This window comes from Phyllopteryx taeniolatus, chromosome 7 (assembly GCF_024500385.1).
Source record: "Phyllopteryx taeniolatus isolate TA_2022b chromosome 7, UOR_Ptae_1.2, whole genome shotgun sequence".
Lineage (NCBI taxonomy): Eukaryota > Metazoa > Chordata > Actinopteri > Syngnathiformes > Syngnathidae > Phyllopteryx > Phyllopteryx taeniolatus.
Genome location: NC_084508.1, coordinates 17,754,151 through 17,778,321, shown reverse-complemented (window position 1 = coordinate 17,778,321; position 24,171 = coordinate 17,754,151). Strand labels below are relative to the sequence as shown.

Sequence of the window (24,171 nt, the reverse complement as noted above, 5' to 3'; positions counted from 1 at the left end):
GGGAATCACAGCTTCAAAAACCACCACATTCAGACACATCCGGGATATGGGCTACAACTGTGGGGTTCCTCAGGTCAAGCCACTTCTGAGCCCGAGCCAGCATAGGAAGCATCTGACCTTGGCAAGGAGAAGGACTCGACTGTTGGCCAGTGGTCCATGGTCCTCTTTTCCGATGAAAGTAAAGTGTGCCTTTCATTCGGGAATCAAGGTTCAAGGGTTTGGAGGAAGACGGGTGAAGAACAGAACCCAAGCTGCTTGAGTTCCAGTGTGAAATATCCACAGTCAGTCATGACTTGGGGTGCAATGTCCAGTGGAGGTGTTGGTAAACTCTGCTTTCTTAAATCCAAGGTCACCGCAACAGTCTACCAGAATGTTTTACAGGACTTCATGTTTCCTTCTGCTGAGGATCTGTATAGAGATGCAAATTTCATCTTTCAGCAGGACCTGACCCCTGCTCATACCACCAGAAGCACCAAAACCTGGTTTGATGCCAATGCCATCACAGTGATTGACTGGTCAGCCAACTCGCCGGATCTAAACCCCATTGTGAATCTATGAGGTATTATCAAGAGGAAAATAAGGGGTCTGAAAATTTTCCATACCCACTGTACATATAAATAGCAAAATCAGAGAAACAGCAGTCTCATTTTTTTCCAGAGCTGTATATTATTAGTGTCATTTTCTACTATGATATGACAACACAAATTAAAGCACCACCACTAGTCATACAGATCTGACTGCTGGTTGGATTTTTGATGAATTTCCCAAGCATTCATGAAATTGTAAATTGAAACAAAAGTACATTAAGTTACACTGAAAACAAAAATCTGAGTGAAACAACAAGACAGGTTTTTGCTTCTACTCTTATCTGCTCTGGTGGCTCTTACTGTAAAGAACTCGAACCATCTAAAACTCCGTAGTTATACCTGACTGAGTTGGAGATTTTAAGCGCAGATATTTTTTCATGTTACAACGCTAACCAGCAGACATGACAGTTGATTCCATTAAAAAAAATAAAATTGTTTGTTTTAAAATGGAGGTTTGCAGAGTTTGTTTGAAAAGTAACAGCAGTACAGCTAATTTTAAATAACATTGACTTTATTCAGATTTGTTGCAGCTCTACATTGAGGAAGAGAAAAGCCTCAACATTGAAAGCCCAGGTATACATACACACACACACAGTCTATACAATGCCCATTCACTTCCGATACCAGATTGCCAACTTCTTCTCACGTTTGATCTTCTTCTGCAACTGTAATGTTCCGTAGAGGAGAGCCTCTGCGGTGGGGGGGCACCCTGTACACAGCACAACGGGGGACAACAAAAATCAACATTTCACTCTACGAACGACCTCACAATTTTTCATACTCCATATAATTTTACAAACTAATTTTTCATATAATTTCTTGGGTTCACTAACTACTCTTTCTGACATCCACGCTCAATGCACATTTGTGATTTTTCGTTTGTATTTACATTCAGTTTTATTTTGTTTTTATATTTTGCAATACAGTGTTATTTTTCTTTATTAAAAAAAACTTAATATTTTGTTGTTGTTGTGGAGGGGCTGTTAAGAGTGTGGACATGGAACAAATTGAACTTGAATCTCAATGCAACATTGTATATAATAAGCATTATTTACATGTATGTAAAGAGTGCAAATAGTATACCTGGAACATAAATGTCCACTGGTACAATTCGGTCACAGCCTCTGACGACAGCGTAAGAGTAGTGATAGTAGCCTCCTCCATTGGCACAGCTGGATGAGCAAAGTTACAACAATCATGGGTCAAGCCTTTATTTTCAAAGAAGTTGAAAAATAAAATATTCACTTTACTGCCGAAATGAATTGAGAGCAGAAAGTAGCAAAGGCCACTGAAGAAGACACATCAGTGGTGGAGGCTACATTTGCATGCAGCAGTCTACTGTTTAGAAAGTTGTGTTTACCTGCCCATGGAAATGACGTATCTTGGCTCAGGCATCTGGTCGTACACCTATTGGAAAAAAGGTACCGCCGTAATATTAAATGGATTATGGCTAGTTGACTGTTTGTTTGTAAAGGTGGGGCAACATGATATATATCATAGCTATGATATAATCCTCTATCATTTATATTGTTAGCTTTACCCCACAGCTACTGGGGGAATCCTGTAATTTATTTTCCTCTGCTTTCTAATACATTTACTGGATAAAATGTATTGAATGTTACTTGTTATAACTGTGTTGTATTTATTTTAATTCTTTGCACTTTATTGCGTTCCTTGAAACGTGGTTGTGTTACCAGATATTTTTCATGGTATTTATTTGGACATTGGGTTTGTTTTATTTGTATTAATCTTTTATTCATTTAATTGTGTGTTCTATATGAAATATGTATTTAATAAATAAATAGAAAAAAGACAGAAAATGTCCATATGGCACAGCGCTAATTGTTTGTATGCAAATATTTGGGTCTCGGGAGTGTTTGCCCACATTTCAAGTGTGAAATTAAACATCCATCCATTTTCTATACTACTGGTGAGCTGGAACCGAATCCGAGCCGACTTTTGCGAGAAGCAAGGGACACCTTGGACTGGTTGCCAGCCAATCACATTGAAATTAAACAACCAAGTAAATCTTTTATCTGCCATTGTCAGAAAACGTCTGTGACCGAGCTGTTGGTTGAATTTGCAAGGGTGGCTTTGTGAAAGCGCCATTCATTTGCAGACTGGAAGCAAAGGAGAGAACATTTCTTTCTCTGGAGGGACTCTTAGTCTCCAGTAGTCTCCAATAATACCAGAAAAAGTTGCTATATTTGTTGCCCATGACTGGAAAAAAAAGTTGCTAGACTCGTCAGAAGTTACTGAATATAGCGAGAAAGTCACCAAAATGGCAACACTGAGTAGCCACTCAGTCGCATGCCATAGCTCTCACCCAGTCGTCATGGTAATGAAAGTCGTACTTGCCATTTGTGTGAGACAGAGCCACCCCCGTAAATGGTATGAGTTGAACCTCAGTCTGACAGGTGGATATGTCTACTTTAATTCTATATCCTTAGTGTACTTTGACGGAGGATTGTCAGAGACCTTTTATTAAGACAACTGGGAAATATTACATTTTGAGAAAATTGCACATAAGTCCTACTCAATAATTCTCTAAAATCAGATTTTGTTACTAAATTTGTTTGCATTGGTCCCCCTACTCTGCAGAAAGCGGGTGGCATGGTGCAGAGGATAAGAATACACCCTGAAACCGGAGGGTAGCCGGTTCGTATCCCCGCCTGAGCGCATGTTGTCATCGTGTCCCTGGGCAAGACAATTTAACCAAGACTGCCTACGAATGAACGTGGTTTGCTGGTGGTCGGAGGGGCCGTAGGCGCAGAATGCCAGCCATGCTTCTGTCAGACTGCCTACACAAGTAGCTTACCACCACTACGGTGTGACTGACAGAGATTGGCGGGACTCAAGTCAAATAACTTGACTTGACTCGAGTCAACTAGAGTTGCCAGTTTTATGAATTGCTTGTCAAATACTTCAGAAAGACTGTAGCCAAGAGACTTGACTTTGACTTGAACTTCATGGCTTGACAATCTCGTTTAGAGTTGAGAAATTTACATTTTAATTGAAAGTTTGCCTTTTTTTTTTTTAAATAAACATTTTGCGGAGTCATTCGCGCTAACCTGGCAACAGAGTTTGCGTTGTTGCGCATTTGCCACTGTGACGTAGCCACCTGCATGAACAACGATGGACGATGCTCCGAAGACAATACAAATTGGATTTAAGGATAATGCTGTCGATGAAATCTGCAAAAAGATGATGGCAAGCTGCATGGATTGCAACTCACGCATTAAAGAGACAACAACAACGACATTGAACTCATCACTACAAAACTCACAAAGACAAGTAAGCTAATTTAACAGCTTAGCTAGTTGGTCAAACATTAAGTTTCATAGACCGGTTTGGGACGATTAAAAATAAAAATGATATGTTTGTGAACGTCTTCGCACAGCGACGTAACGTGACTAGGGGTGGGACGGTTTATGATAATTGTCCGAGCCTTTCGTTTTGGTTCATAGGCACGCAAAAGTCTCTTTTTTCTTTCTTTCTCTCTCATGCACTCTAGAGCAGAAAAAACATTTTATTACCACTCCAATATATGTTGCGACTGGAGCAAGATTGTATGACGCGACTTGCTTAAACCAAGTCATTACTTCATTAGACTTGCTTGAAATTTAGTGGCGACTCGACTTGACTTGCTTGATTTTGTTTCCCACAGTGACTTGGGACTTGCTTGAGACTTGAAGGTTATGACCTAAAACGTGCTTGTGACTTGCACATATGTGACTTACTCTCCTGCCTCTGGTGACTTAGGAGTGAATGAATAATGCATGAAAGTGTAATGCATTATTTGTTATTATTATTAAAGCAGAGCAAGTCAAGAACTTCAAGCACAACCTGAGACATGACATTACGTTACATTGTCCTGAGAACGTTTTTGTTGGTGTTTAAGGTGTATGTCTGGACTATTAAATGCAATACAGGCATTGTAGCAGAGGATTAGACTTCTATCCACAGCAGATACTTCACCCCTCACCTTTCTCAAAGCTGGAGCCATTTTGTTGGTCAGCGTCCCAGCCACAATCATGACATCCGCCTGTCGGGGACTGGCTCTGAACACCACGCCGAAGCGGTCCATGTCGTAACGGGGCGCCGCCATGTGCATCATCTCCACCGCACAGCATGCCAAGCCAAAGGTCATAGGCCACAGAGAGCTCTGCGGGGGTAAACATAGCAGCTCTAAAGGGTAGTTGATAGTGATAGGAACTGTAATGTACAGGTGCCTCTCAATAAATTACAATTAGAAAACTTCATGGATTTCTACAGTTCAATTAAAAAACTCATTGAATAGATTCCTCGTGGCTATTTTATCATTACTTTATATAATAATATATACATACATTATATGAATTATTTTATTTTTTGATTATTTGAGTACCATCTCCAAGAAATTTGAATGTTACATAAATAATATAATATGGAAAAGAGGTTTGAATTGGCCTTCTGTGTTGAATGAATCTGTATAATTTATGAGGTTTCACTTTTGGAATTGCAATGCTAAAATGCAATGAACTCTTCTACAGTATTCTAATTTATTGAGATACACCTGTAGAAGCAATAGTGAGTGAATTAGGTTGCTATAGTATAGTCCAACTATTAAAAACAGTACTATTATGGCATGAATGAGGTAGATATGACGTGGCAAATTATAAAGGCGATAGCATTTTTGAGTGGACAATATGAGGTGCATATAACATGATCTGTTTTAGAGTGGCAGATAAACATGTATCATCAACATTATTATACTGGATAACACCTATTTGACAGTGTCAATAAAAAAAAGAGCATCATTAGATCATGTGCATGTGTAATTAATATTGTGGCTGGTAAACGAATGCCAGGCACAAGTTGCTGCTTCTTTAAACATAGCGGATGTGTTCAGGTCACAATTATTGCATTATTGAACAACGTGCCAAATTGGAATTTAAGTGGAATTGCAACCATGAACAAACAAAAGACTGTCGACTCACCCTGCGTGCCCAGTTAATTAGGTCATCCAGTTTGGTGATGACATACTCGCCCTTGCTGCTGGCTACGGATGATGGCATGGCAGCCGCTACCGCCGTGCTCTTCTCTCGGACGGGAACCACACTGCAAGAAGGGCACGGTATCTGGTTAGAGGGTACTTTTGCAGGACTAACGAGGAAGAGAGAGAAACCTTTCAATTGCTAGATGGGCACCGAGCCAGAGATATAGCGCTGCTGGACATTGCACCTTCATTTTATTAAACATACTAGAATCTCACCTTGTGGTGGTGTTCTCGCTTTTAGTGGTGCTGTGCAGACTCTTCTGCTGGAAAACCACTGATGAAATGGGTCTGTGGGACAGAGAGCAGGTCGAACAGAGCCATAAAATCATATTAAAATTGAACCTCAGTTTTCGTATGCCCCAGTTGTTGTAAAATTCGGTTTCCAACAGAATTTTGTCCCTGGTTTTGTACATCCAATCAGTTTGTCTGTTTGAAAATGGCCTGTACCAAACTCATCCAACTGCATGAGGAACTCGGGCACTCATTTCCTGGAAACAAGTGCCCACACATAGCATTCCATGCGCAACTTTGAGGGTTTTTCTTATAGGGCTTGTGAACTATGCTTGTGAACATGTCGTTATGCTTCATTGCATAATGGACATATGACATTTTCAACTCCTCGTGCGTGCCCTTTCATGGTGTTTATATTTCTGTTGTTGTCAAATTTTGTCAGCCGAATGTAAGTGTGGTCAGACATTGCTGTGTTACGGCGTGCAGCATTCCTTGAGTGAAGCTATTGCACTGCCAACGGCTTACTGACTAAGGCCTAGTACACACAAAGATTTTTGCACTCCTAAAAGATTTTTTTATCTGCTACAGACCCCACACATAAAGATAAATCAAATAAAAAATAAAAAACGGGCATTCAACAGTTTTGGTAGTCATGTGCATGGTGTGCTCTGAGAATCTCAACACAGCACACCAAACACAAAGATTGTGTTGCACGGCCGAAATCTCGTGTGATCACACGTGAGCCCACAAAACCGAAGAAGAAGAAACACTACCAGCTCCGCGCCAATGTTTCCAGCGTGTTTCAGAAGGTTGCCGGAGCCGAGAGCCTTCTAAAATAGCAATGTTCTCAAAAAATGACTTGCTTTAGAAAATACTTATTGCCATCTGGGGGACCCATTTTTTGATATAAAACGACATCAGGTAAGACATTTTTGTTTTCACTTGCGGTCGTTTCCATGTTCGTCATCCTTGGGTGGTGCTTTGATCGGCTACATTCAGTTCCACGTCACAAATCTCGGTGACATGACTCGGGAGAAGTCGACGTTCCCCACACAAGAAGAGTTTTGATCGTAAATATTGAACACGTTCATTATTTAAGAGAGTCGGCCCCGACCTGTTTCGGACTCTAAAATTGGGACAAATCCAGTCGTAACACACGTCACACCTAAGGAGAATCTTATAGGATAATCTTATCAAATTTAGGATTGGCTGGCATTTGACAAGCTAGGTTGCGAAGGGGCAAAATCGGGGGGGAAAACAGACCAATTGCCTTTTTGTGTGTACCAGGCCTAAGCTACTACCTAATTCACTGCTTCGCTGCAGTAAACGTTTTACCGATAGAAAGGGCTAAGGTACTGTAACATGGTCATAGGGACCATGACTTGCATTTGCTTAAATATGTACATCAAGGTCAAACTAGAATCAGATCTTTATTTGCCAGGTTTGTCAACAACACACAGAGAATTTGTCTCGGGTAGTTGGAGCCACTCTGGTATAAAGGTAAAAGTGATGTATAATGTTCATTGAGCCATTTTATTAATAATTTATATTTATTTCACAGTTTTCTGTATGTTAAACTCTAGTTATTTTGTAATAAATGTTTTTTGTGAATAGTTTTGGATGAAATGGAAAAATTGGGTTTACATAATTTCCACTGGGAAATATTGCTTTGGTTTTAATTTCATTTGGTTTTAGTGTGACTTTTTGGAACAGAGTAAGCACAAAAACCAACGTTCCAGTGTTTAGAAGTTTGAATATATTCCAGTTGTATTGGAGACTAATAGGCGCCAGGACAGTTCCAAGGTGGTAGAACGTGAGTGACTATCGCTTACCTGAATTGAAACAATAACAAAAACATATTGTGTTTGATGTTGTGCCACCAAATATAGCCAGAAAGTTTTTGTTTTTTTTTCCTTCTCAAAAAACCAAAATTAATCCATCGACATCGATGGATGAGAAGGACGCCTAGGGTGGATATCATAATAGTTGTACAAAGAAGATCGCAAAACTGCCTGGCAATGTAGTAGCCACGTCTAAAGGGGCAGACTGAAAACCAAAGCTCCATCATCAGGTTTGTGGAAGGCATTTTCCTACAGGTATGTGTAAAATGTTTGATTGGGTTGTCTTTGAATAAATTAGCAAGGTATACTACATAGTGCGCTCCAATTCACCATCAAAAGAGCACATTTGTGCCATTAATCTCAACAACAGAAACCTCAAATTCAGGCGATTAAGGCCTGTTTAGTTTGAGAACAGGGATACAGACCATCTACCATATGGCCTAACAGATAGCTAGTAAGTCAAATAGCATCATTCATCAAAAGAACTACTCATTTACAATTAAAGGTAGTATGCTATCATTTAGGCTACATCTACCATGACAAAAGTTATGGGATTTCAATTATTGCTGTCTCCAGAATTTATTAGCCGATCCCTCAATGATCATCATTAACTATGTCTGAATTTCTACCAAATCTATTTTTGAATCAGCTTACCAAACACAAGTGATGGCCCACGCTCTGTGATCTTTAAATTAGTTTTAAATTGACCTAATGTAAGTCTTCAAATTCGAACTACAGCGGAAGGTCAAAATTCATCATTCAAGCCATTTACCCTGTTCTTTCAGATGACATTTAAGGGGTTGTTTACTGGTAGTGCAATCTTGACACTAAAACATGACGTCAAATTTGACGTTATGTTACAATGTCCCATCCAGGTTTAGGCTCAGGTTTATTCACTTACCTTGCACAAGAATTGCCACAAAGGGCCAGGCGAGGCACTGCAAAATAAAACAAATGGTACACATTGAGCATTTTAGATTGTATGTTTTGTTGTTATACCAACGTCACTTAATCATAACTCTTCGTGTGTGATAACTATCCTTTTAAATTGTCTTGTAGCTCCAGAGGATGACAAGGTTGCGAATCGTCAAAGAAACAAATGTAAATTTAGACAATCGATGATAACGAGCTTTGGCTGCTCGGTGCCGGGCCAATCTGCTTAGCTCACTTGTTAGCTGCCAAGCTAACAGACGCAGCAAGGTCAACGTGCGTATGAGCTTAAAAGTTCCTGCCCGCATATTAAGCCAGTCCAAACATAACACCGTGACATTTGAAACACAGTTTCAAAACAACAGCTAAACAATTCAATAAGGTTAACGAAAGCATACTATTTCTCTCAAAACATTACGTACCCACCAACGCCGCCATCTTTGGAAATGTGTTTACGTCACAATTCGTTTTGAGTTGATAACGTGGTCGTGCAGGCAGGGGGCGCTGCTGTTACGCTCAAGTTTCTCAATTTACAACAACCCGATGGATATGAGCCATAAAGCCAACTTTTATCAAATATATAGCTGAATACGGTGCTATGAATTCAGAAAATATTTCATATGTTTTTCTAGAAATAATGGTAATAAGTACCGTTTAGGGGCGGCACGGTGGACGACTGGTTAGAGCGTCAGCCTCACAGTTCTGAGGACCCGGGTTCAATCCCCGGCCCCGCCTGTGTGGAGTTTGCATGTTCTCCCCGTGCCTGCGTGGGTTTTCTCCGGGCACTCCGGTTTCCTCCCACATCCCAAAAACATGCATGAATTGGAGACTCTAAATTGCCCGTAGGCATGACTGTGAGGGCGAATGGTTGTTTGTTCCTATGTGCCCTGCGATTGGCTGGCAACCAGTTCAGGGTTTTCCCTGCCTCCTGCCCGATGACAGCTGGGATAGGCTCCAGCACGCCCGCGACCCTAGTGAGGAGAAGCGGCTCAGAAAATGGATGGATTGATGGAAGTACCATTTTGTTCTGTTCGTGTAAAACAGGTACTTGCGTAACGTCCCCTAGTGGAGAAGACGTCCGTGGCCTTGAAGAAAGTTCCACTTGTGCTAATGAAATCTATTATAATCTTAAAAATAGATATAGTATTTCAAAATAAAATTACAATAGCTATCTAAAAAATAGTATAACGTACTTAAAAACCAGTGCTATTTTCACGAGTGGATTTTATTCTGCCTTTTGGTTATGCTGCCTCACAGTTCTGAGGACCCAGGTTTAAACCCGGCCTCGTTTGTGTGGAGTTTGCATGTTCTCTCTGTGCCTGTGTGGGTTTTCTCCGGTTTTCTCTCGTGTTCAAAGATTTTCAGTTGGACTGAGATGAAGACTCATTGCTGGCCATTTTAAAATTGCCATTGTTTTCTTTTCACCCATTCCGCTTTTGGATGTGTGCCTTGGGTCTTTGTCTTCCTGGAGAACCCATGATCTTCGCCTCAAACCAAGTTTTCTTACACTGTGTAAGACATTTCGCTCGAAAATCTCGTGATAATTTTCTTATTTCATGATACCTGTGATACAGTCAAGGCCTCCAGTACCAGATGTAGAAAAGCAGCCCCAAAGCATAATGGATCCTCCAGCATGCTTGACTGTTAGCAGGGTGTTTTTTCCTTAAAGGCTTCATTGGGCCATCTGTAAAGATACTTTTTGTGTGCATTGCTAAAAAGCTCTTTTTGTTGCATCTGTCCATAAAATATTATTTATCATTTGCTATTTTGTATCAAATACAAGTTCTCTCCAGAAATATGTTGTTTCACTTGATTCATTTTCGTCAGGAGATATTCACCATTTAGTACTTAAACTTCATGGGTGCCAATAATGCTGAGCATTACCTAACACGCATGTTTTTGTAATGTGGGAGGAAATTGGAGTACCGGGAGAAAAACCACGCAGGTAAGGGAGAACATGCAAATTCCACACTGGAAGGCTGGAGCTTGGATTTTAACCCATGACCTCTGAACTGTTAGGCGGATGAGCTAACCAGTCATCCACCGTGCCACGTTCGTTTATAACATGGCAAACTGTGAAAAGGTCAGAGCAACAAACAATACAAATATTTGCACCCATATTTTAAAGACTCACCTACAACACATTTAATAGTATACCTTAAACGCTGCTACTAACTACCGTCATGATCATTTAATTGACTGTGTCACATGACCTGCTGGGATGACCTTGTCAGTGTCAAAAGCTACATTATGCAAGCAAGCTATAAGATGTTGAACTGGTTGAGCCATTGTCTCACTTTACTACGAACACTGTTGTCATCAACACAGTATAGTTACATAAACAAATAGATTGAGGAAAAATGTGCACAATGGTTTAAATATTGGTTTTATAGGTCAACGTCATGTAACATAATTCCCGCTGATGTTAACATTCTTCACTGAAGAGCACACACGTCTAATTTGATGCCTAAGTTGAGCCCAAAAAAATTGTCTGTAATTAAATTCATTTTTATTGGTTTTCTGTTGGTTTTCTATTTTCTGGCCTCATTACAGGCGCCACATACAAAGAGAGAAACAACAGCAGCAACAAGAACACCAGTAGAAGGCAGATGGCGCACACATAATGACAGCTCCAACGCTGCACGCACACACGTTTTTCCTAGAATAGCTCCAAAAACTATGCCAGAGCAACCAGCGCTATTTTCACGAGTGGATTTTATTCTGCCTTTATTTGAACATTTGTACATTTAAGAGCTTAAAAAATTTTGTTTGTTTGTTTTTTGCTTTTAAGCTACATGAGACAAGACATGAAATATATTATGCTAGAATAGCTTGAAAGGACACATGTAGGAGGACTTGGGCATGGTTCAAAGGCACCCCCCACCACAAGCAGGCAAAGAGCTCTTGAGTTTCAAATAATAAACAATAAAGTCCAGTCTAGGAGGAGTTAAATCAAAAGTGAAGCCATCAAGGACTCAAAGGTTATCGTGGCAACTTCTGCAGCTTTGCCGGACTGCCGACCACAGGAATGACTTATATTTGAAAAGATTTTCCTCCTGCAAGAAGAGCACACACGTCCTCAGTGAAAGTTCGGGAAGTCTGTGGCCAGCACGTCTGGTTTGCCTCTCGGGCTTTGTGATGTCTCCCCTATCCAGGAAGACGGGTTGACCTGATTTATCCTAGATGCACAAGTGGGACAAAAATGACCTAAAGGGGTCATTTTCTCGCAATAACTTTGTAATAAAAAAAGATCATAACTTAAAGCGTCAGTGACAGGAATGGACTCCGAATCAGAAATATTGGACGATCAGGACCAAGACTATATAGTCCAGGTGGAGGCGTTGGCCGTCCACCTGAAAATCTAATTCCGCACCATCCTACGGACCTTGTTACAAATGTTTAAAAGCGTTACCAAAAAAAACAAAAAACATTCCAAACATAAAAACAAACTTGTGTGGACCAAAATGTAATACCTAACATATAATACAAATGATTATTCTGAGCCAAAGTGGCTTAAAACACATTAATTCTGATCCAGGTCATTTTTGACCCACTTATGGAATAGTGTAGTGTCCAGTCACTGATGCATCTAAGGGTTAAAGACGACATCCTCGGAGGGGAAGAGTGTCTCTTTGTAGGTCAATTTGTACAGGAGGAACACATTGTTTGCCACCATGGCGATAAGTGGGAAGATGGTCAGGCCGGAACCGAAGCCTCGCCAGGAGCTGCACACGTTCAGGCTGGCCCAGTAAACAAGCCTGTTTGGGGGGGGGGGGGGGGGGGGGGGGGGGGGGGGGGGACAACAAGGCAGAAAATGAACTGAGGTGTTTATGGAGGCACGATACCACATACAGATGTTATTTTTCAGTAAATATACCTCATCAAACAAATGAGGACATGTCAATACAGTAACTCCACTGAACAACTGCCTCTGACAAAACAGACTTTGCTTAAGTTGTATCATTACAGTCATGATTCATGTACCAGTTGGATTGTAATGCTAAAGATGGTCACGCTACTACACTTTTGTTGTGTACAAATCCGATTTAGCTTCTCGGGTTTGGCTTTGTTGGTGATGACATTTTTTTACATTGTGGTTGTTTTGAGTTGAAAATAGACCTACTCTGGGCCATACCACACAGATCTTAACCACCACTGCCTGCAAAAAAAGAATTTGTGGATCTTTTATAAACAATTGGCACTGTGTAAAATCTAACAATAACCTAAGTCAATAAGTAAAATGCATTATCTAATTTTGTGTTTCACAACCTTTACTGAGCCAAAGCGTTGATTATACATGAGAAAAATCTCACACAAAACATACAATATTTAAACTGAAATATTGATTATTTTCATCATTCATTCATTCGTCTCATTTCACTCACAAAATTGATGAATCATCAGTGTGAGATCTGGCCCTGATTAATTGGACACAAAGCTTATTAGTCTGTTGTGTAAGTAGCAACAGATGGATACACAGGTTAATTGTACCTTCTGTCGATGACTGGAAGAGCATTTAATTGATTTGACTATTTAGCATTTAATTGTATATTGACATACATACAAGTACAAAGCTATATATTATTTGTAGTGAATAAACAAAAAATGTTCCCATGACAGAAATTGTTAATCACTGATCTAATGAGTGTTATTCTGACATTCTAGAATTTCAAATTGGTTAATTGAAATTGGGTGTTGTTGTTGTTGTTGTTGTTGTTTTTTTTCAAGATTACAAGAAGTTTTTGTTCATCACAAAGTCAAATCTACAAGAAATATTACTGGATAAGGAGAGCCCAAGTCATTCATTTTCGGTGCATTATAGCACAAAAGTGTTTGGACACCACGCCAGTCAACATTACATCAAAGAAAAAAGCCTTTTGCACAGTTGTGGCCCTTTTGTGTTCCAGCATTGACGTTGTCCAAGTGATCAAAGTGCGGTCCGTAAAAAGCAAAGGCTGGATGCGCTTTGTGTGGAACCCGGACCTCAATTAACACCTTTGGGATGAACTCGAATTGACATGGTAAACCCACAATTATTTGTGAATGGGTATCCTTTAATTGGAAATGACACAACAAGTAGCAAAAGATTTTAATCTGCATCTTTATGAAAAATATTATATCAATTTGTGATTATATTTATTGACCTCATCAGGCCATTTTAAGGAAACATCTTTTGCACCATTCTTAAGGATCTTGTAAGATTCTAACATAATTTACCCTGGAAAGTGAATTCTGAGATTTGTTTCTATATACATTATATATTAAATATAATAGCTGAAAACATTGGCAAAGCCTGAGAACAATGTAGTATTGAATTGTTGACATATACGATTCAAACTCTATTTCACCTTTCCAGTTGTCCGGATTTTTTCTCATACTTATGATTGCCTTTCTATGATTTTCATTTCTTAAACGATCTTTCTGGCACAATACATTTTTTTTTGTAATTTTAGTAAGCTGTTTTAATCGTTTGAACTTTGTTTGTTTGAGCTACCTTGTGTATGAAATGTGCTATGTGAATACATTTGCCTTACCTTGTCTTACAGTATGCTAGACATACGAACTTATTTGACAGTTTATTATTATTCTTATTATTATTATTTCATCCATTCAAAATGGGCAGGCTTCTGAGCAAAACTCTTCGCTGCAGCGTGTCAAATTTACAAGAATTTTTTTTCGTTTTACAGGGACTTCAAAGAACATTCTAATAAACCTTTTCCTCAAAATGCTAGAAAAAAAATATCAAACTGGAGAATCGCTGAACACATCTGACAGTCTCCTGCTATTTTCTTCAGTTAAAATATAACATATAAAAGATCAACAAGTAAAATTTCAGTTCAACTCAACATTTGCCTTAACTATAGATTACAATGTGGTTACAAAATCCAAACATATAATTATTTGTTTGACGGTTCAAAAAGACACTATAAAAGATGTTTAGTACGGAAAAGTGAAGCTTCGGTGCACTGTGGCTGTACTACTACTTGTAATTATTTGCTCTGGGATAAAACGCATGCACCATTTACCTGGCTAAACATGGTGCTCTAATCTAAATAATAGAATAGTGTCACAGCTTTCCATATCTTTAGTGTGGTACTTCGAGAGTGATACAGCTAAGCCTTACCTTCCCAGAATGAACATGGCGACCAGTATTGGTATCGCCTTGAGGTCCTGCTGAGGACTTAAGGCCGCCATGACGATGAGGTTGAGGACGTAGAGGAATAATAACTCCAGGGATGCAGTGACAAACATCTGCTGAATTGTGTGTCTTCTGGGAGGTGACTCCTGCAAACTGAATGAGGCGCTACAGAAGCGGCACACTGCGCCTAAGACCATCGCTGGAGTGGAGGGTGGGATGGGGGATGGGGGGGGGGGGGACAGAAGAAACATGTCAGCTGACTGTCAGAATCTGTGTGTCTGTTGTAATAAATTCAATCGTGTGTTCTAACTTTCTTTGAATGCCATTGCGTGATGATGACCATAGAACAGAAGTGGAAGCGACTGAGACATTGAAAAGGGTCTTATGAACGATACAATTTAAATGTCACAGGACCTTATTAATATCAGCAATAACTATGCAATGCCACTCGGTGACAAGTTTTGTTTATTGTTTGGTTGTTTGGTTTTGGTTTTGTGTCATCATTAAACAATACCAAATAAACAGTAATCAAGGGGGAAATGGTTCTACAACAAACTTTAATGCAAAATATTTATTTGATCAGATTATCCAATCAATCGATGGAATAATCCGTTGAAAAATTGATTTAAAAAATATCCGATAGTGACAGCCCTAGTGAAGACACTGCTCTGCTAACGTGTACAACTTTATTACATGGGGTACTCGCATTGTGACGGTCCCGATAAGGTTTTGAACGGCAAAGGAAGTAGTTTGAGCTACAGTGTAAGAACACGTCATCACGCAGCACGAGAAGTTATGCTCAGTTACTCCCGTACTTGCTGTTTTTCTATTTGATTTTTGAGTATACATACGCAGCGGTTAACTTCTCATTTACACTTAGTATGTTACTTAAAACATCGCCTCTAACATTGATAAATATTTGATGACGATTTGAGCCTTTAATAAAATCACTACAAGATTTCCAATGAGGAAAAAAAAAATGGCATGCAATTAGAACAGCTTGGAAGCCAGTACGCCTCACGGAACAGATTGTAATTCCCTTGTCAATGTTATGGCAATACTTGAAGAATCATATTAAGACTGGATCGCACATTACTAACGTGGGCCATGAGCTGCAAACGTTTAAGACCTTGGAAACCCTGTTTGAAAACAAATGCAAATATGAAGTGAGTTTGTTTCCATTTGAATGCTCATCGCCCGCATGCAAATACTCGCGCTTGACATTGGCAGGCAAAGATGACTTGATTGGTTGTTGCCCATGGTGAATTTGAAATCTGACGAGCGAAAGACATAGTTACATTGGTAATATAGTTGAAGATACGTCCGCCAGCACAACTGATTCTGAAGACCCTGGGCAGAGTACATTAACACGGCAGCACGTAGAGGCTGAAATCTCATTGGGGAATTATTATTATTATTATTTTTTTTAAATACCCATACAGTGCATGTGCAGTCAGGTCCATAAATATTGGGACATCAAAGTCTCATCGTTTAGGATCTAAATAAGACCACAATGAATTTGAAATGAAACGAACAAGATGTGCTACAACTGCAGACTTTCCAAATCAGGTTAACGGTGTAGGAATTACAACAGTTTGTATATAAGCCTCCCGCTTTTTAAGGGACCAAAAGTAAAGGGCCAGTTGCCTGCTCAGCCGTTCCTTGGCGAGGTGTGTGTTATTCCCTGATTATCCCTTTTTCAATTAACAGATACAATGTCTAGAGTTCAATTCAAGCGAGCTATTTGCGTTTGGAATCTGTTGCTGTCAACTCTCAATATGAGAATTAAAAAAAAAAAAAAAAAAAAGCTGTCACTATCAGTGAAGCAAACCATCATCATTAGGCTGAAAAGGGTTAGCCAAATCAATTGTTTGGTACGTTCTTAAAAATAAAGAACGCACCGGTGAGCTCAGCAACACCATAAGACCCGGAAGACCACAGAAAACAAATGACCGAAAAGTTAGTTTCCCGGCGAAGAAAATCTCCTTGACAAAAACAATTGGCCAGATCAAGAACGCAAAGACAACAGACAACTTCACCAGAGTAAATACAAAGGGTCCACGTCAAGATGTAAACCATGGTGAGCCTCAAAATCAGGAAGGCCTAAAAAAGTCTTTCCAGTTGTGGAATAACATCCTATGGACAGGTGTGACGAAGATCAACATGTACCACAGTGATGGGAAGAGAAGACTACGGAGAAGGAAAGGAACTGCTCATGATTGGAAACATATCACCTCATCAGTGAAGCATGGCGGTGTTAGTGTTACGGCGTACGTGGGCATGTATGGCTCCCAATGGAACTGCTTCCCTTCCATCACAATCCATTTGTTTTCTACTGTTTTATGTCTATCATAGGTCAAAATGTGTCTGACATGGTTTAAGATGCTTTGATCTCAAGGATTTGAAATTGCCAACAGTGTGACGTACTTTCGGTAATTACATTCATATATTCATATATTATACCAAATATATATATTTGTGGCTGTTAGCCGCCCACTCAACTCAGATAAACGGCAACATGGCATTTGCGGGTTTTACGCGAGCAAATCTCTGCAGAGCCATAAATATACACTATATAAAGTATACATGCATACAGTATGTTGTGTTTTACAACAATGCTTAACTGTATTTGAATTTTTTTGATGTAACTGTGGCAGATGAAATAGCGAAGCTTTTGCATTCATTGTCATCGGCGATCGTTGTTGCGGCCAGTTCCATTCACACGAACGTTTCGCGGGCCACCGCTCGGTGAATTGTGCTTCACAATGATTTCGACACCCTGAACGGCGCTCGCCTCACCTGCGCCGCAGCGACATGCGGTGGGGAGTGGCCACAAGCTGCGGGGGACGGGTGTCGCCACGGGGGCTCGAAGCGCTTTCTCATATCGCTCGATGCCGATATTGGGCGGAATAAAATTCAGACAACTGATTAATCGGCCGCTTAATTTAAAATAATATATGATGAATAAAAGAACTTCTTTTTGGGTCCCTTAACACTTACAATAATTAAGATGTGAATTAAAGGCAGAACATTTGACTGTTTCACAATACTTGGCCCTTTTGTATTTGCTGAACTTTACAACAGAGAGAAAAATTGGCTTTTTTTTTTTTTCCTTTGAATGTTGGTGTGAACGCCATTATCTTTGTCATATGTTATAGTGTGTTAATGTGTAAATAAAAGAAGAAAAAAACAGCTAATATCGGCAAATAAATAGTCCAGCCGATTAATCAGACGGGTCTAGTAACCATAAATGCAAAAATGTCTTGCCATAAACATGCAAGGCAAAGAAACTAAACTCCTCCCTCGAAGCATGAGCAGACGTCTGCTGTGTTGAGGTTGAGTGCGCACCAAATTAAAGGGGAGAGGAGATGTCGAAACATTCCAAGACGAGGCGGCCAGACAAACAGAATCCTTTCTAATCTTTTCGCTTCATGTGTGTCTGGTGCGAATGATGCCTACCAAGTAAGATGGGGAGCGCAGCCACCACACAGCAGCAGAGGGTGAAGACGAGCCGGCTGGTCACGTCGGGGCAGTCGGGAGGTTTAATGTGGACGTAGGAATCGAGTACGTAGATAATCGCGGATGCGCACAGAAAAGAGGCCAGCACTGAGAGGAAGGCGGGAACTCTGCCGCTCTGGCAGCATTTACACATGCAGCAGCGACCACCGGCGGACGTCTCGGGTGCGCCCTCGTGAGCGTCCAGCAGGCCTTCTGGGCTCCACACTGTCAGCTCCACGCTGTCCGGCGACGGACCGATTAGGGATCGGACCTCATCCACAGTACAGTCCAGATGAGTAGATTCTGGACTCCATTTCGCTGTGTCTGTGCCGTTGGGGATGTCTCCCTGAGACATCAGGGCTGGAGTGCTGATGCAGTTTTCCGTGGCGGCGGCCAAATTGCGCTCTGTGGTGATCGGAGTGGAAAGAGTTTGATCCAGCGCTCCCTCCTCAGTGTGGCCGGCTCTCGTTTGTTCCTCGTGGAGGCCACTGTCAGGCGGCTGGAGGCAGGAGGCCGAGTCTGTTCAAACCAGAGGGACATTTTAAGGCACCATCCAAAACCAAAGAGTCACTCGTCACACGCACAACATCTACTGCGTAGCCGCCGTATTAGAAACGTAGGGGCTTCCATCGTTGGGGCTGAGGAACAGATTACCTTCAAGGCCAAAAATGCTGCCTGGATCCCAAATGATCTGCTCTGCCACATCCCATCAATTCCCAGAACATTAACAAACCAGTTCTGGACACTGCAGTACACTGCAATTATTAGTTTGCTAAGTTTGTTTCCCATTACTGAATTCGGCATCAACATTGCCCCAAAAATGTTGTTTTAAGCATCTAGCTTGGAAAATCAGAGACATTTATCAAACATTCTTCTGACTCTAAATTTTAGAGATGCAATATGTAAGTTTGTATTGTTTGGATGCTCATTGGTTTGGTTGGGTTGTTTGTTAGTAGGATTGCACAAAAACTACTCAACAGAGTTTATGGAGCGGTGTCACAGCTGTTAAATTTTGGTGAATGGCCGGAAAAAAAATGTTTTCTCTTTTGCCATTGAAGTCAAGCAGGGAGGGGGCTTGTGTTTGGTGATGTGTCCAGCCATGCGCCACATACACACAGTACTAAGTGCTGCTTCCAAGCATAAATTATTTTTGATTTTCTTTATGGGCGTTTGCTTTTTATTCTACTGTGGGCTCTGCTTCCACAAGAAGAAGCTGATCTAGTCTTGGAAACAAATTGCCCAAGCTACGCCCCCCGGTCGTCATGGTCATAAACGGCGGACTCTGCATTGGTCCAAAAGTATATGGGATGGGGTATCCAACCGTTTACTTGCATGAGACAGGGCTGCCCCTTTAAACTGCTTAACTTCAGCAAGAATAGCAATAAGGTGTGTAAAACATACTACAATTATCAAAGCTTGGAGTATTTCGATGAGAGCAAGTCACTGACGTGATTAAGACACTTGGGAACTGTTTAAAATTGTTTTCTACGAGCCCAAAAGTGAATTTGAGTCATCTTCTACAAAAGTATTGTCTATCACAACAATTTGCATGAAAAAGGCTGTTATTTAGTGCACACTCTTATTGGGCCAGTTGTATTGTTCCATACTTTGGCACTATTACGCTATCCTCACTTCACCATGTTTGCGTGTAAATCGCTTCATAATACCACGCTGCATCACTGCAACGTTTGAGACCAGAACGCCCACGACCCAAGCGAGGAAAATGGATGGATGGACTACTCGATCCATGGAAAACGCCCCAAATTTATAGAGAATATTAACAATATTTTTTGTTGTGCTCTATTTTTAACATGCCTTTAAGATTATAGATAGAAAATAGAATATCACCACTTGTTTTTAGGAATTTTGACATTAACATTCTCCGTCGGGAACATGTTCAAACTTTTTGTGTTTATTGTGAAGCCATAGTGTCATACCATCTGTGCTGGGAACTAAACTAAGTAGAGTTTTACTACTGTATATTCTATTTCTATAACAGTAGAGTGAGGGTGGGATCCTCATAGGTTTTCATAGAGGAAAAGATGGACACTCCATGCATGTCTTAGTCCTATAATAATGCGGTCATGACTAATATGCAGTATATTGCTGAGAACATCATTCTGGTGACAAAGTGGTGTCATTGCTTAATTTAAAACTAAATACTTAAGAGCACATGAATCATTTTTGACTTGTCTTGAACTTTTCCAAATTAGTTCACAGTCCAGTGACATTGATAACATGCGCAAAGATTTCCATCCATCCATTTGCCAAAGCTAGTCAGTTCTCATTAGGGTCACAGTTGAGCTGGAGCCTATCGCAGCTGACTTTGGAAGAGAGGTGAGCTATAAACTGGACTGGTCGCCAGCCAATTGCAGGGCACATAAGTACTGTATAGACAAATAACCATCCACTGACATTCACACCTATGGACAGTTTAGTGTTCATTTAACCTAACATGTGTTTTTGGAATGTGGAAGGAAGCCATAGCGCCTGAAGGAAACTCATGCAAGCATGGGCAGAACATGCAAAGATTCGAAATTTGAACCGCAGAACTGTGAGGCAGACATGCTAACCTCTAGTCCGCCTTTTTGCAAGTGCAAATACTAGTTTTCTCAAATTTAAACTGCATGTTGGTGGATTTAAATCTAGTTCTTGCAGGCAGATCTAAGTAAACATTCTCCCCCCCCCCTCCCCCCCCATCATAAGTTTAGATTTTGTTTTAAACCCGTTTGGATCAAGGTTGGACTCAAGTTTACCTGGAGTTGACCTTCTACCTTTTTTTTGCTTCACTCCCCCAAAAACGTAGCAGTGAAAACTCACTCTTTGGCTCCTCAGCCAACGGTGGAGGCTCCAGGGAGCGCTGGGAGCCAGAGGGCGAGTGGGAGGCCGAGTGGAGCTCCTCCACAGAGGACTCTGGGCTGTCTGACACGGGCGCCATGCAGATCTGAGTGTCCAGGTCCAGGAAAGGGGAGAAGGAGAGCCTGGCGGGGTCGATGTCCTGGAGCTGGTTGATGATGTCGCTGATGGATTCCTTCATGCTGTCGAGCTCTTTTGCGTTCTGCCCGTCGCTGGCTTGAAGCCCTGATGTGTTGCTCATAGTCACACAGCCTGGCACCTGACTAAAACAACACAAACAGCCAACAAACAAACTTTAAATATCGCAAGATCAACATATCAATCAAACCAACGATCATACAAAGAACACATTTGGTGTCTAGCTAATGATCACTGAAGCAAAGGAGGTTTTCCATCCATCCATCCATCCATCCATCCATCCATCTTCTACAGTGCTTGTCTGCAGTAAGGCCGCAAGTGATCTGAAGCCTATTCCAGTGAGGTTGATACAAACAATCCACATGGACATGTAAACATAACGCCAGAGAATATTCCTAATACGGAAAAGTATTCAAAGATTCCAGAAAGGAGCCGCACTTTTACTCACTTTGAGTCATGATAATTAGGTGAGAACGATAGGAGGAAATAAAAGGCACTCCACCCATCCAACCATGAGCAGAGTCGAGGTTAAATGCAGCGAGATCAGCACGACATGTGCATACTCCTATGACTGCCACAATTGAAGACATGATTAGTTTCGAAATGATGAGTTCAAACAAAAGCCATCGAGCGCCATTTCGACAAAAATAGAGTCACGCCTACTAGCAGCGAAACTATCTGGTATCGTTCGATGGTGCATGCGAAACCGAACAACTGCTATGTAAAACTCGTCGGGAAAAAAAGTGGAGTTGCAAAAAAAAAAAAAAAAAAATCACCGGCGACGCGCCCGACGCATTCTGGTGCCGTTAGCGTCATCTGCTTTTAAGCCCATCACGTGATGCCATAACGTGTTTCTCGCCACTAGTCACTTGTCACGTCTGGGCTGCACAATTGGCTGCACGAAGATAATCAATCACTTCTCCTTTTAAGGGTTCATTCAATGTTAGTTGAGTGTAGTCGCAGTGCACCCCACCTGTTATTATTTCTATTCACAAAATTATAACCCGATACTTGTCATTTCAGTCTAATTTCATAATTAGGCCTATGTGGAAAAAATTGGACCGACGTCGCTTTCTGCTTTTGCGATTAAATGACATCAGACATCTTCGAAAGACATTTTAAATAAGTCATATTTCCCCCCCCCCCCTTTATTGTTTAACACATCAATTTACTATGTCCTAATGTGGAAACAGAAAAACCTCTTTTTTACACAATTCACAGAAAAATAATGTCTATTTCGACTATTCCTTGCATTTCGACTCTTCAATTAATATACAATTACAGAAAAACAATGACTAGCCAAATATGATTATTAATAGGTTGCATTTAGTTAGGCCATGTACTAAATGCGAGACTGATTTGTAACACTTGCACATGCAGTAAACGATCCCACGTGTGCTGTGTTTAATGACTTTAACGTCACAATAACAACCTTGGGTTCAAGCTCCCCCACGTTGACTTTCAATGACATGTGCGGCTCACGTTCTGCACTGATTTTAGATTTGCAATTTTTTTTTCCCAAAGGATGAGACCATATCGCGATAACTGGATTATTTAACACAACGTAAGTGCTAGTGGTGGTGATCAGTGGTCCCCTGCATGTGCAAAAATGCGCGTATGATCGAATAGTGCGCCTTTTCTAACTGCGCTTCGGGGGGGGCAGGGACTTTTTCTTGCTGTGTTGTTCAATTCAAATCAAATTCTGGCTTAAATGTGGGCTCAAGATATCTTGGTCTCGAACTGAATCAAAACAAGACAAAATGTGGCCCATCGTGCGCGAAGCTCGACGTCATAATTAACCGCAATGAAAAGTCATGATCTCTGCCTCTATTGTTTTGCGCCTGTACAGCAACAATCGGAGACACAAATGAAACAACGTGATCTCGGTCACACCGGTCCTATTAGTTAACTACGTGCAAAAGTTGATTAAATAACTTACTTTCCCAGTATGTTGAGTTTACGCCTCTGGTGGTTCGAAGATGAAACCCTGTTTTCCCTCCCCCTCTGGCTTTTCTTTTTGTCTTCCAGGATCCTAAACTTGTGAATCAAATTTCAGGACGGACAAAATACTAGGCTCTCCCTCCGCCCACAGTAACCCCTCCCTCCCCGGGTACCATGTCAAACACCATATGGAGCAAATAAAGCAGAAAGGAGATGCAGCAGGAGGGTAAACACTTCACTTCCAGTTTAAGGCTCAGAGTCAGCATGCAGCTCCAATCCAAACTTCCACTATCAGCGATTTGGATTCATATCTAGGCTGATAGCGTTTTCGCAACTATTACTTTGAACCTTGAATTGAATCATTGAAATGTTTTTATACTGGTGCGCACGGCAATAAAGGTTTATATGTAAATTGTCAGCTTCAGGCTTTGTGCTTTATACACTAATCCGGTTACAAAATTGGTCTGCAACAACAATGGATCAGCATACGCAGAGATTTTAAGGAGACTTGTCATAATAAAATGTTGAAAGAGGTCACCAAGCTGTAGAAGTCAAGCCTATAAAAGCAGTAACTTTGAGGCAAACGCCCAGTGGAAGCCACTGCACTCTTGCTGGGAGGATAACCTTTAGCTCACCTGTGTGCCTTAATGAGGTTAAAAAAAAATAAATGAAAATGCCTAGATAGTTAAGCTGCAGAGTTCCTATCTGTTCCACAAATCTTTTCCACAAGCTGCTCAGTTAGCTCTTTCTTGCTGCACGGGAAGTGAAGACTTATTTTTACAGATAGGCTTTGAGAACACCAGAGACGCGCAGCAGAAAACCCAGCTGAGAAGTCCAAAAGACAGAGCTGTGCCATCAGCCTGCAAACAATTTGACTTGGGTGTCGCATTAGAGGCTCAGAGGGTGATGGTAGTAGAGAGTTCAAGCAAATGAATCATTGGTGTTTGTTTAAGTGCTGTGTTGTTAAATGCC

The 24,171-nt window shown here is 40.9% G+C and overlaps 2 protein-coding genes across 3 annotated transcripts; both read right to left on the bottom strand.

The window, feature by feature from the left end:
- Nucleotides 1–1,077: 1,077 nt before the first annotated feature.
- On the bottom strand, nt 1,078–9,117 carry ndufs7 (NADH:ubiquinone oxidoreductase core subunit S7). Its single transcript, XM_061779528.1, has 8 exons — nt 9,050–9,117; nt 8,599–8,635; nt 5,842–5,913; nt 5,567–5,687; nt 4,573–4,752; nt 1,948–1,994; nt 1,671–1,759; nt 1,078–1,296 (listed from the first exon to the last, which is right to left on the bottom strand). The coding sequence occupies exons 1-8, from the start codon at nt 9,063–9,065 to the stop codon at nt 1,199–1,201; spliced, it is 660 nt and encodes a 219-aa protein (XP_061635512.1). The 5' UTR covers nt 9,066–9,117; the 3' UTR covers nt 1,078–1,198.
- Nucleotides 9,118–11,114: 1,997 nt separating this feature from the next.
- On the bottom strand, nt 11,115–24,071 carry LOC133480910 (uncharacterized). 2 transcript variants are annotated; one of them, XM_061779626.1, is made up of 5 exons: nt 23,198–24,071; nt 21,085–21,383; nt 18,226–18,783; nt 14,752–14,965; nt 11,115–12,385 (listed from the first exon to the last, which is right to left on the bottom strand). In XM_061779626.1, the coding sequence occupies exons 2-5, from the start codon at nt 21,359–21,361 to the stop codon at nt 12,217–12,219; spliced, it is 1,218 nt and encodes a 405-aa protein (XP_061635610.1). In that variant the 5' UTR covers nt 21,362–21,383; nt 23,198–24,071; the 3' UTR covers nt 11,115–12,216. The 2 variants fall into 2 exon arrangements, with proteins under 2 accessions (XP_061635610.1, XP_061635611.1); XM_061779627.1 differs by lacking the exon at nt 23,198–24,071 and adding an exon at nt 21,707–22,414.
- Between the last annotated feature and the right edge of the window lie 100 nt (nt 24,072–24,171).

Coding starts and splice junctions, on each gene's coding strand:
- LOC133480910 (XM_061779626.1), bottom strand. CDS start 21,361: ATGAGCAACACATCAGGGCTTCAAGCCAGCGACGGGCAGAACGCAAAA. Junction 14,966..18,225: donor TGCGCTCCCCATCTTACTTG/GTAGGCATCATT, acceptor CCTCCACTCCAG/CGATGGTCTTAGGCGCAGTG. Junction 12,386..14,751: donor GCCATGTTCATTCTGGGAAG/GTAAGGCTTAGC, acceptor CCCCCCAAACAG/GCTTGTTTACTGGGCCAGCC.
- ndufs7 (XM_061779528.1), bottom strand. Junction 1,760..1,947: donor TACGTCATTTCCATGGGCAG/GTAAACACAACT, acceptor TTGCTCATCCAG/CTGTGCCAATGGAGGAGGCT. Junction 1,297..1,670: donor AGTGGACATTTATGTTCCAG/GTATACTATTTG, acceptor TGCTGTGTACAG/GGTGCCCCCCCACCGCAGAG.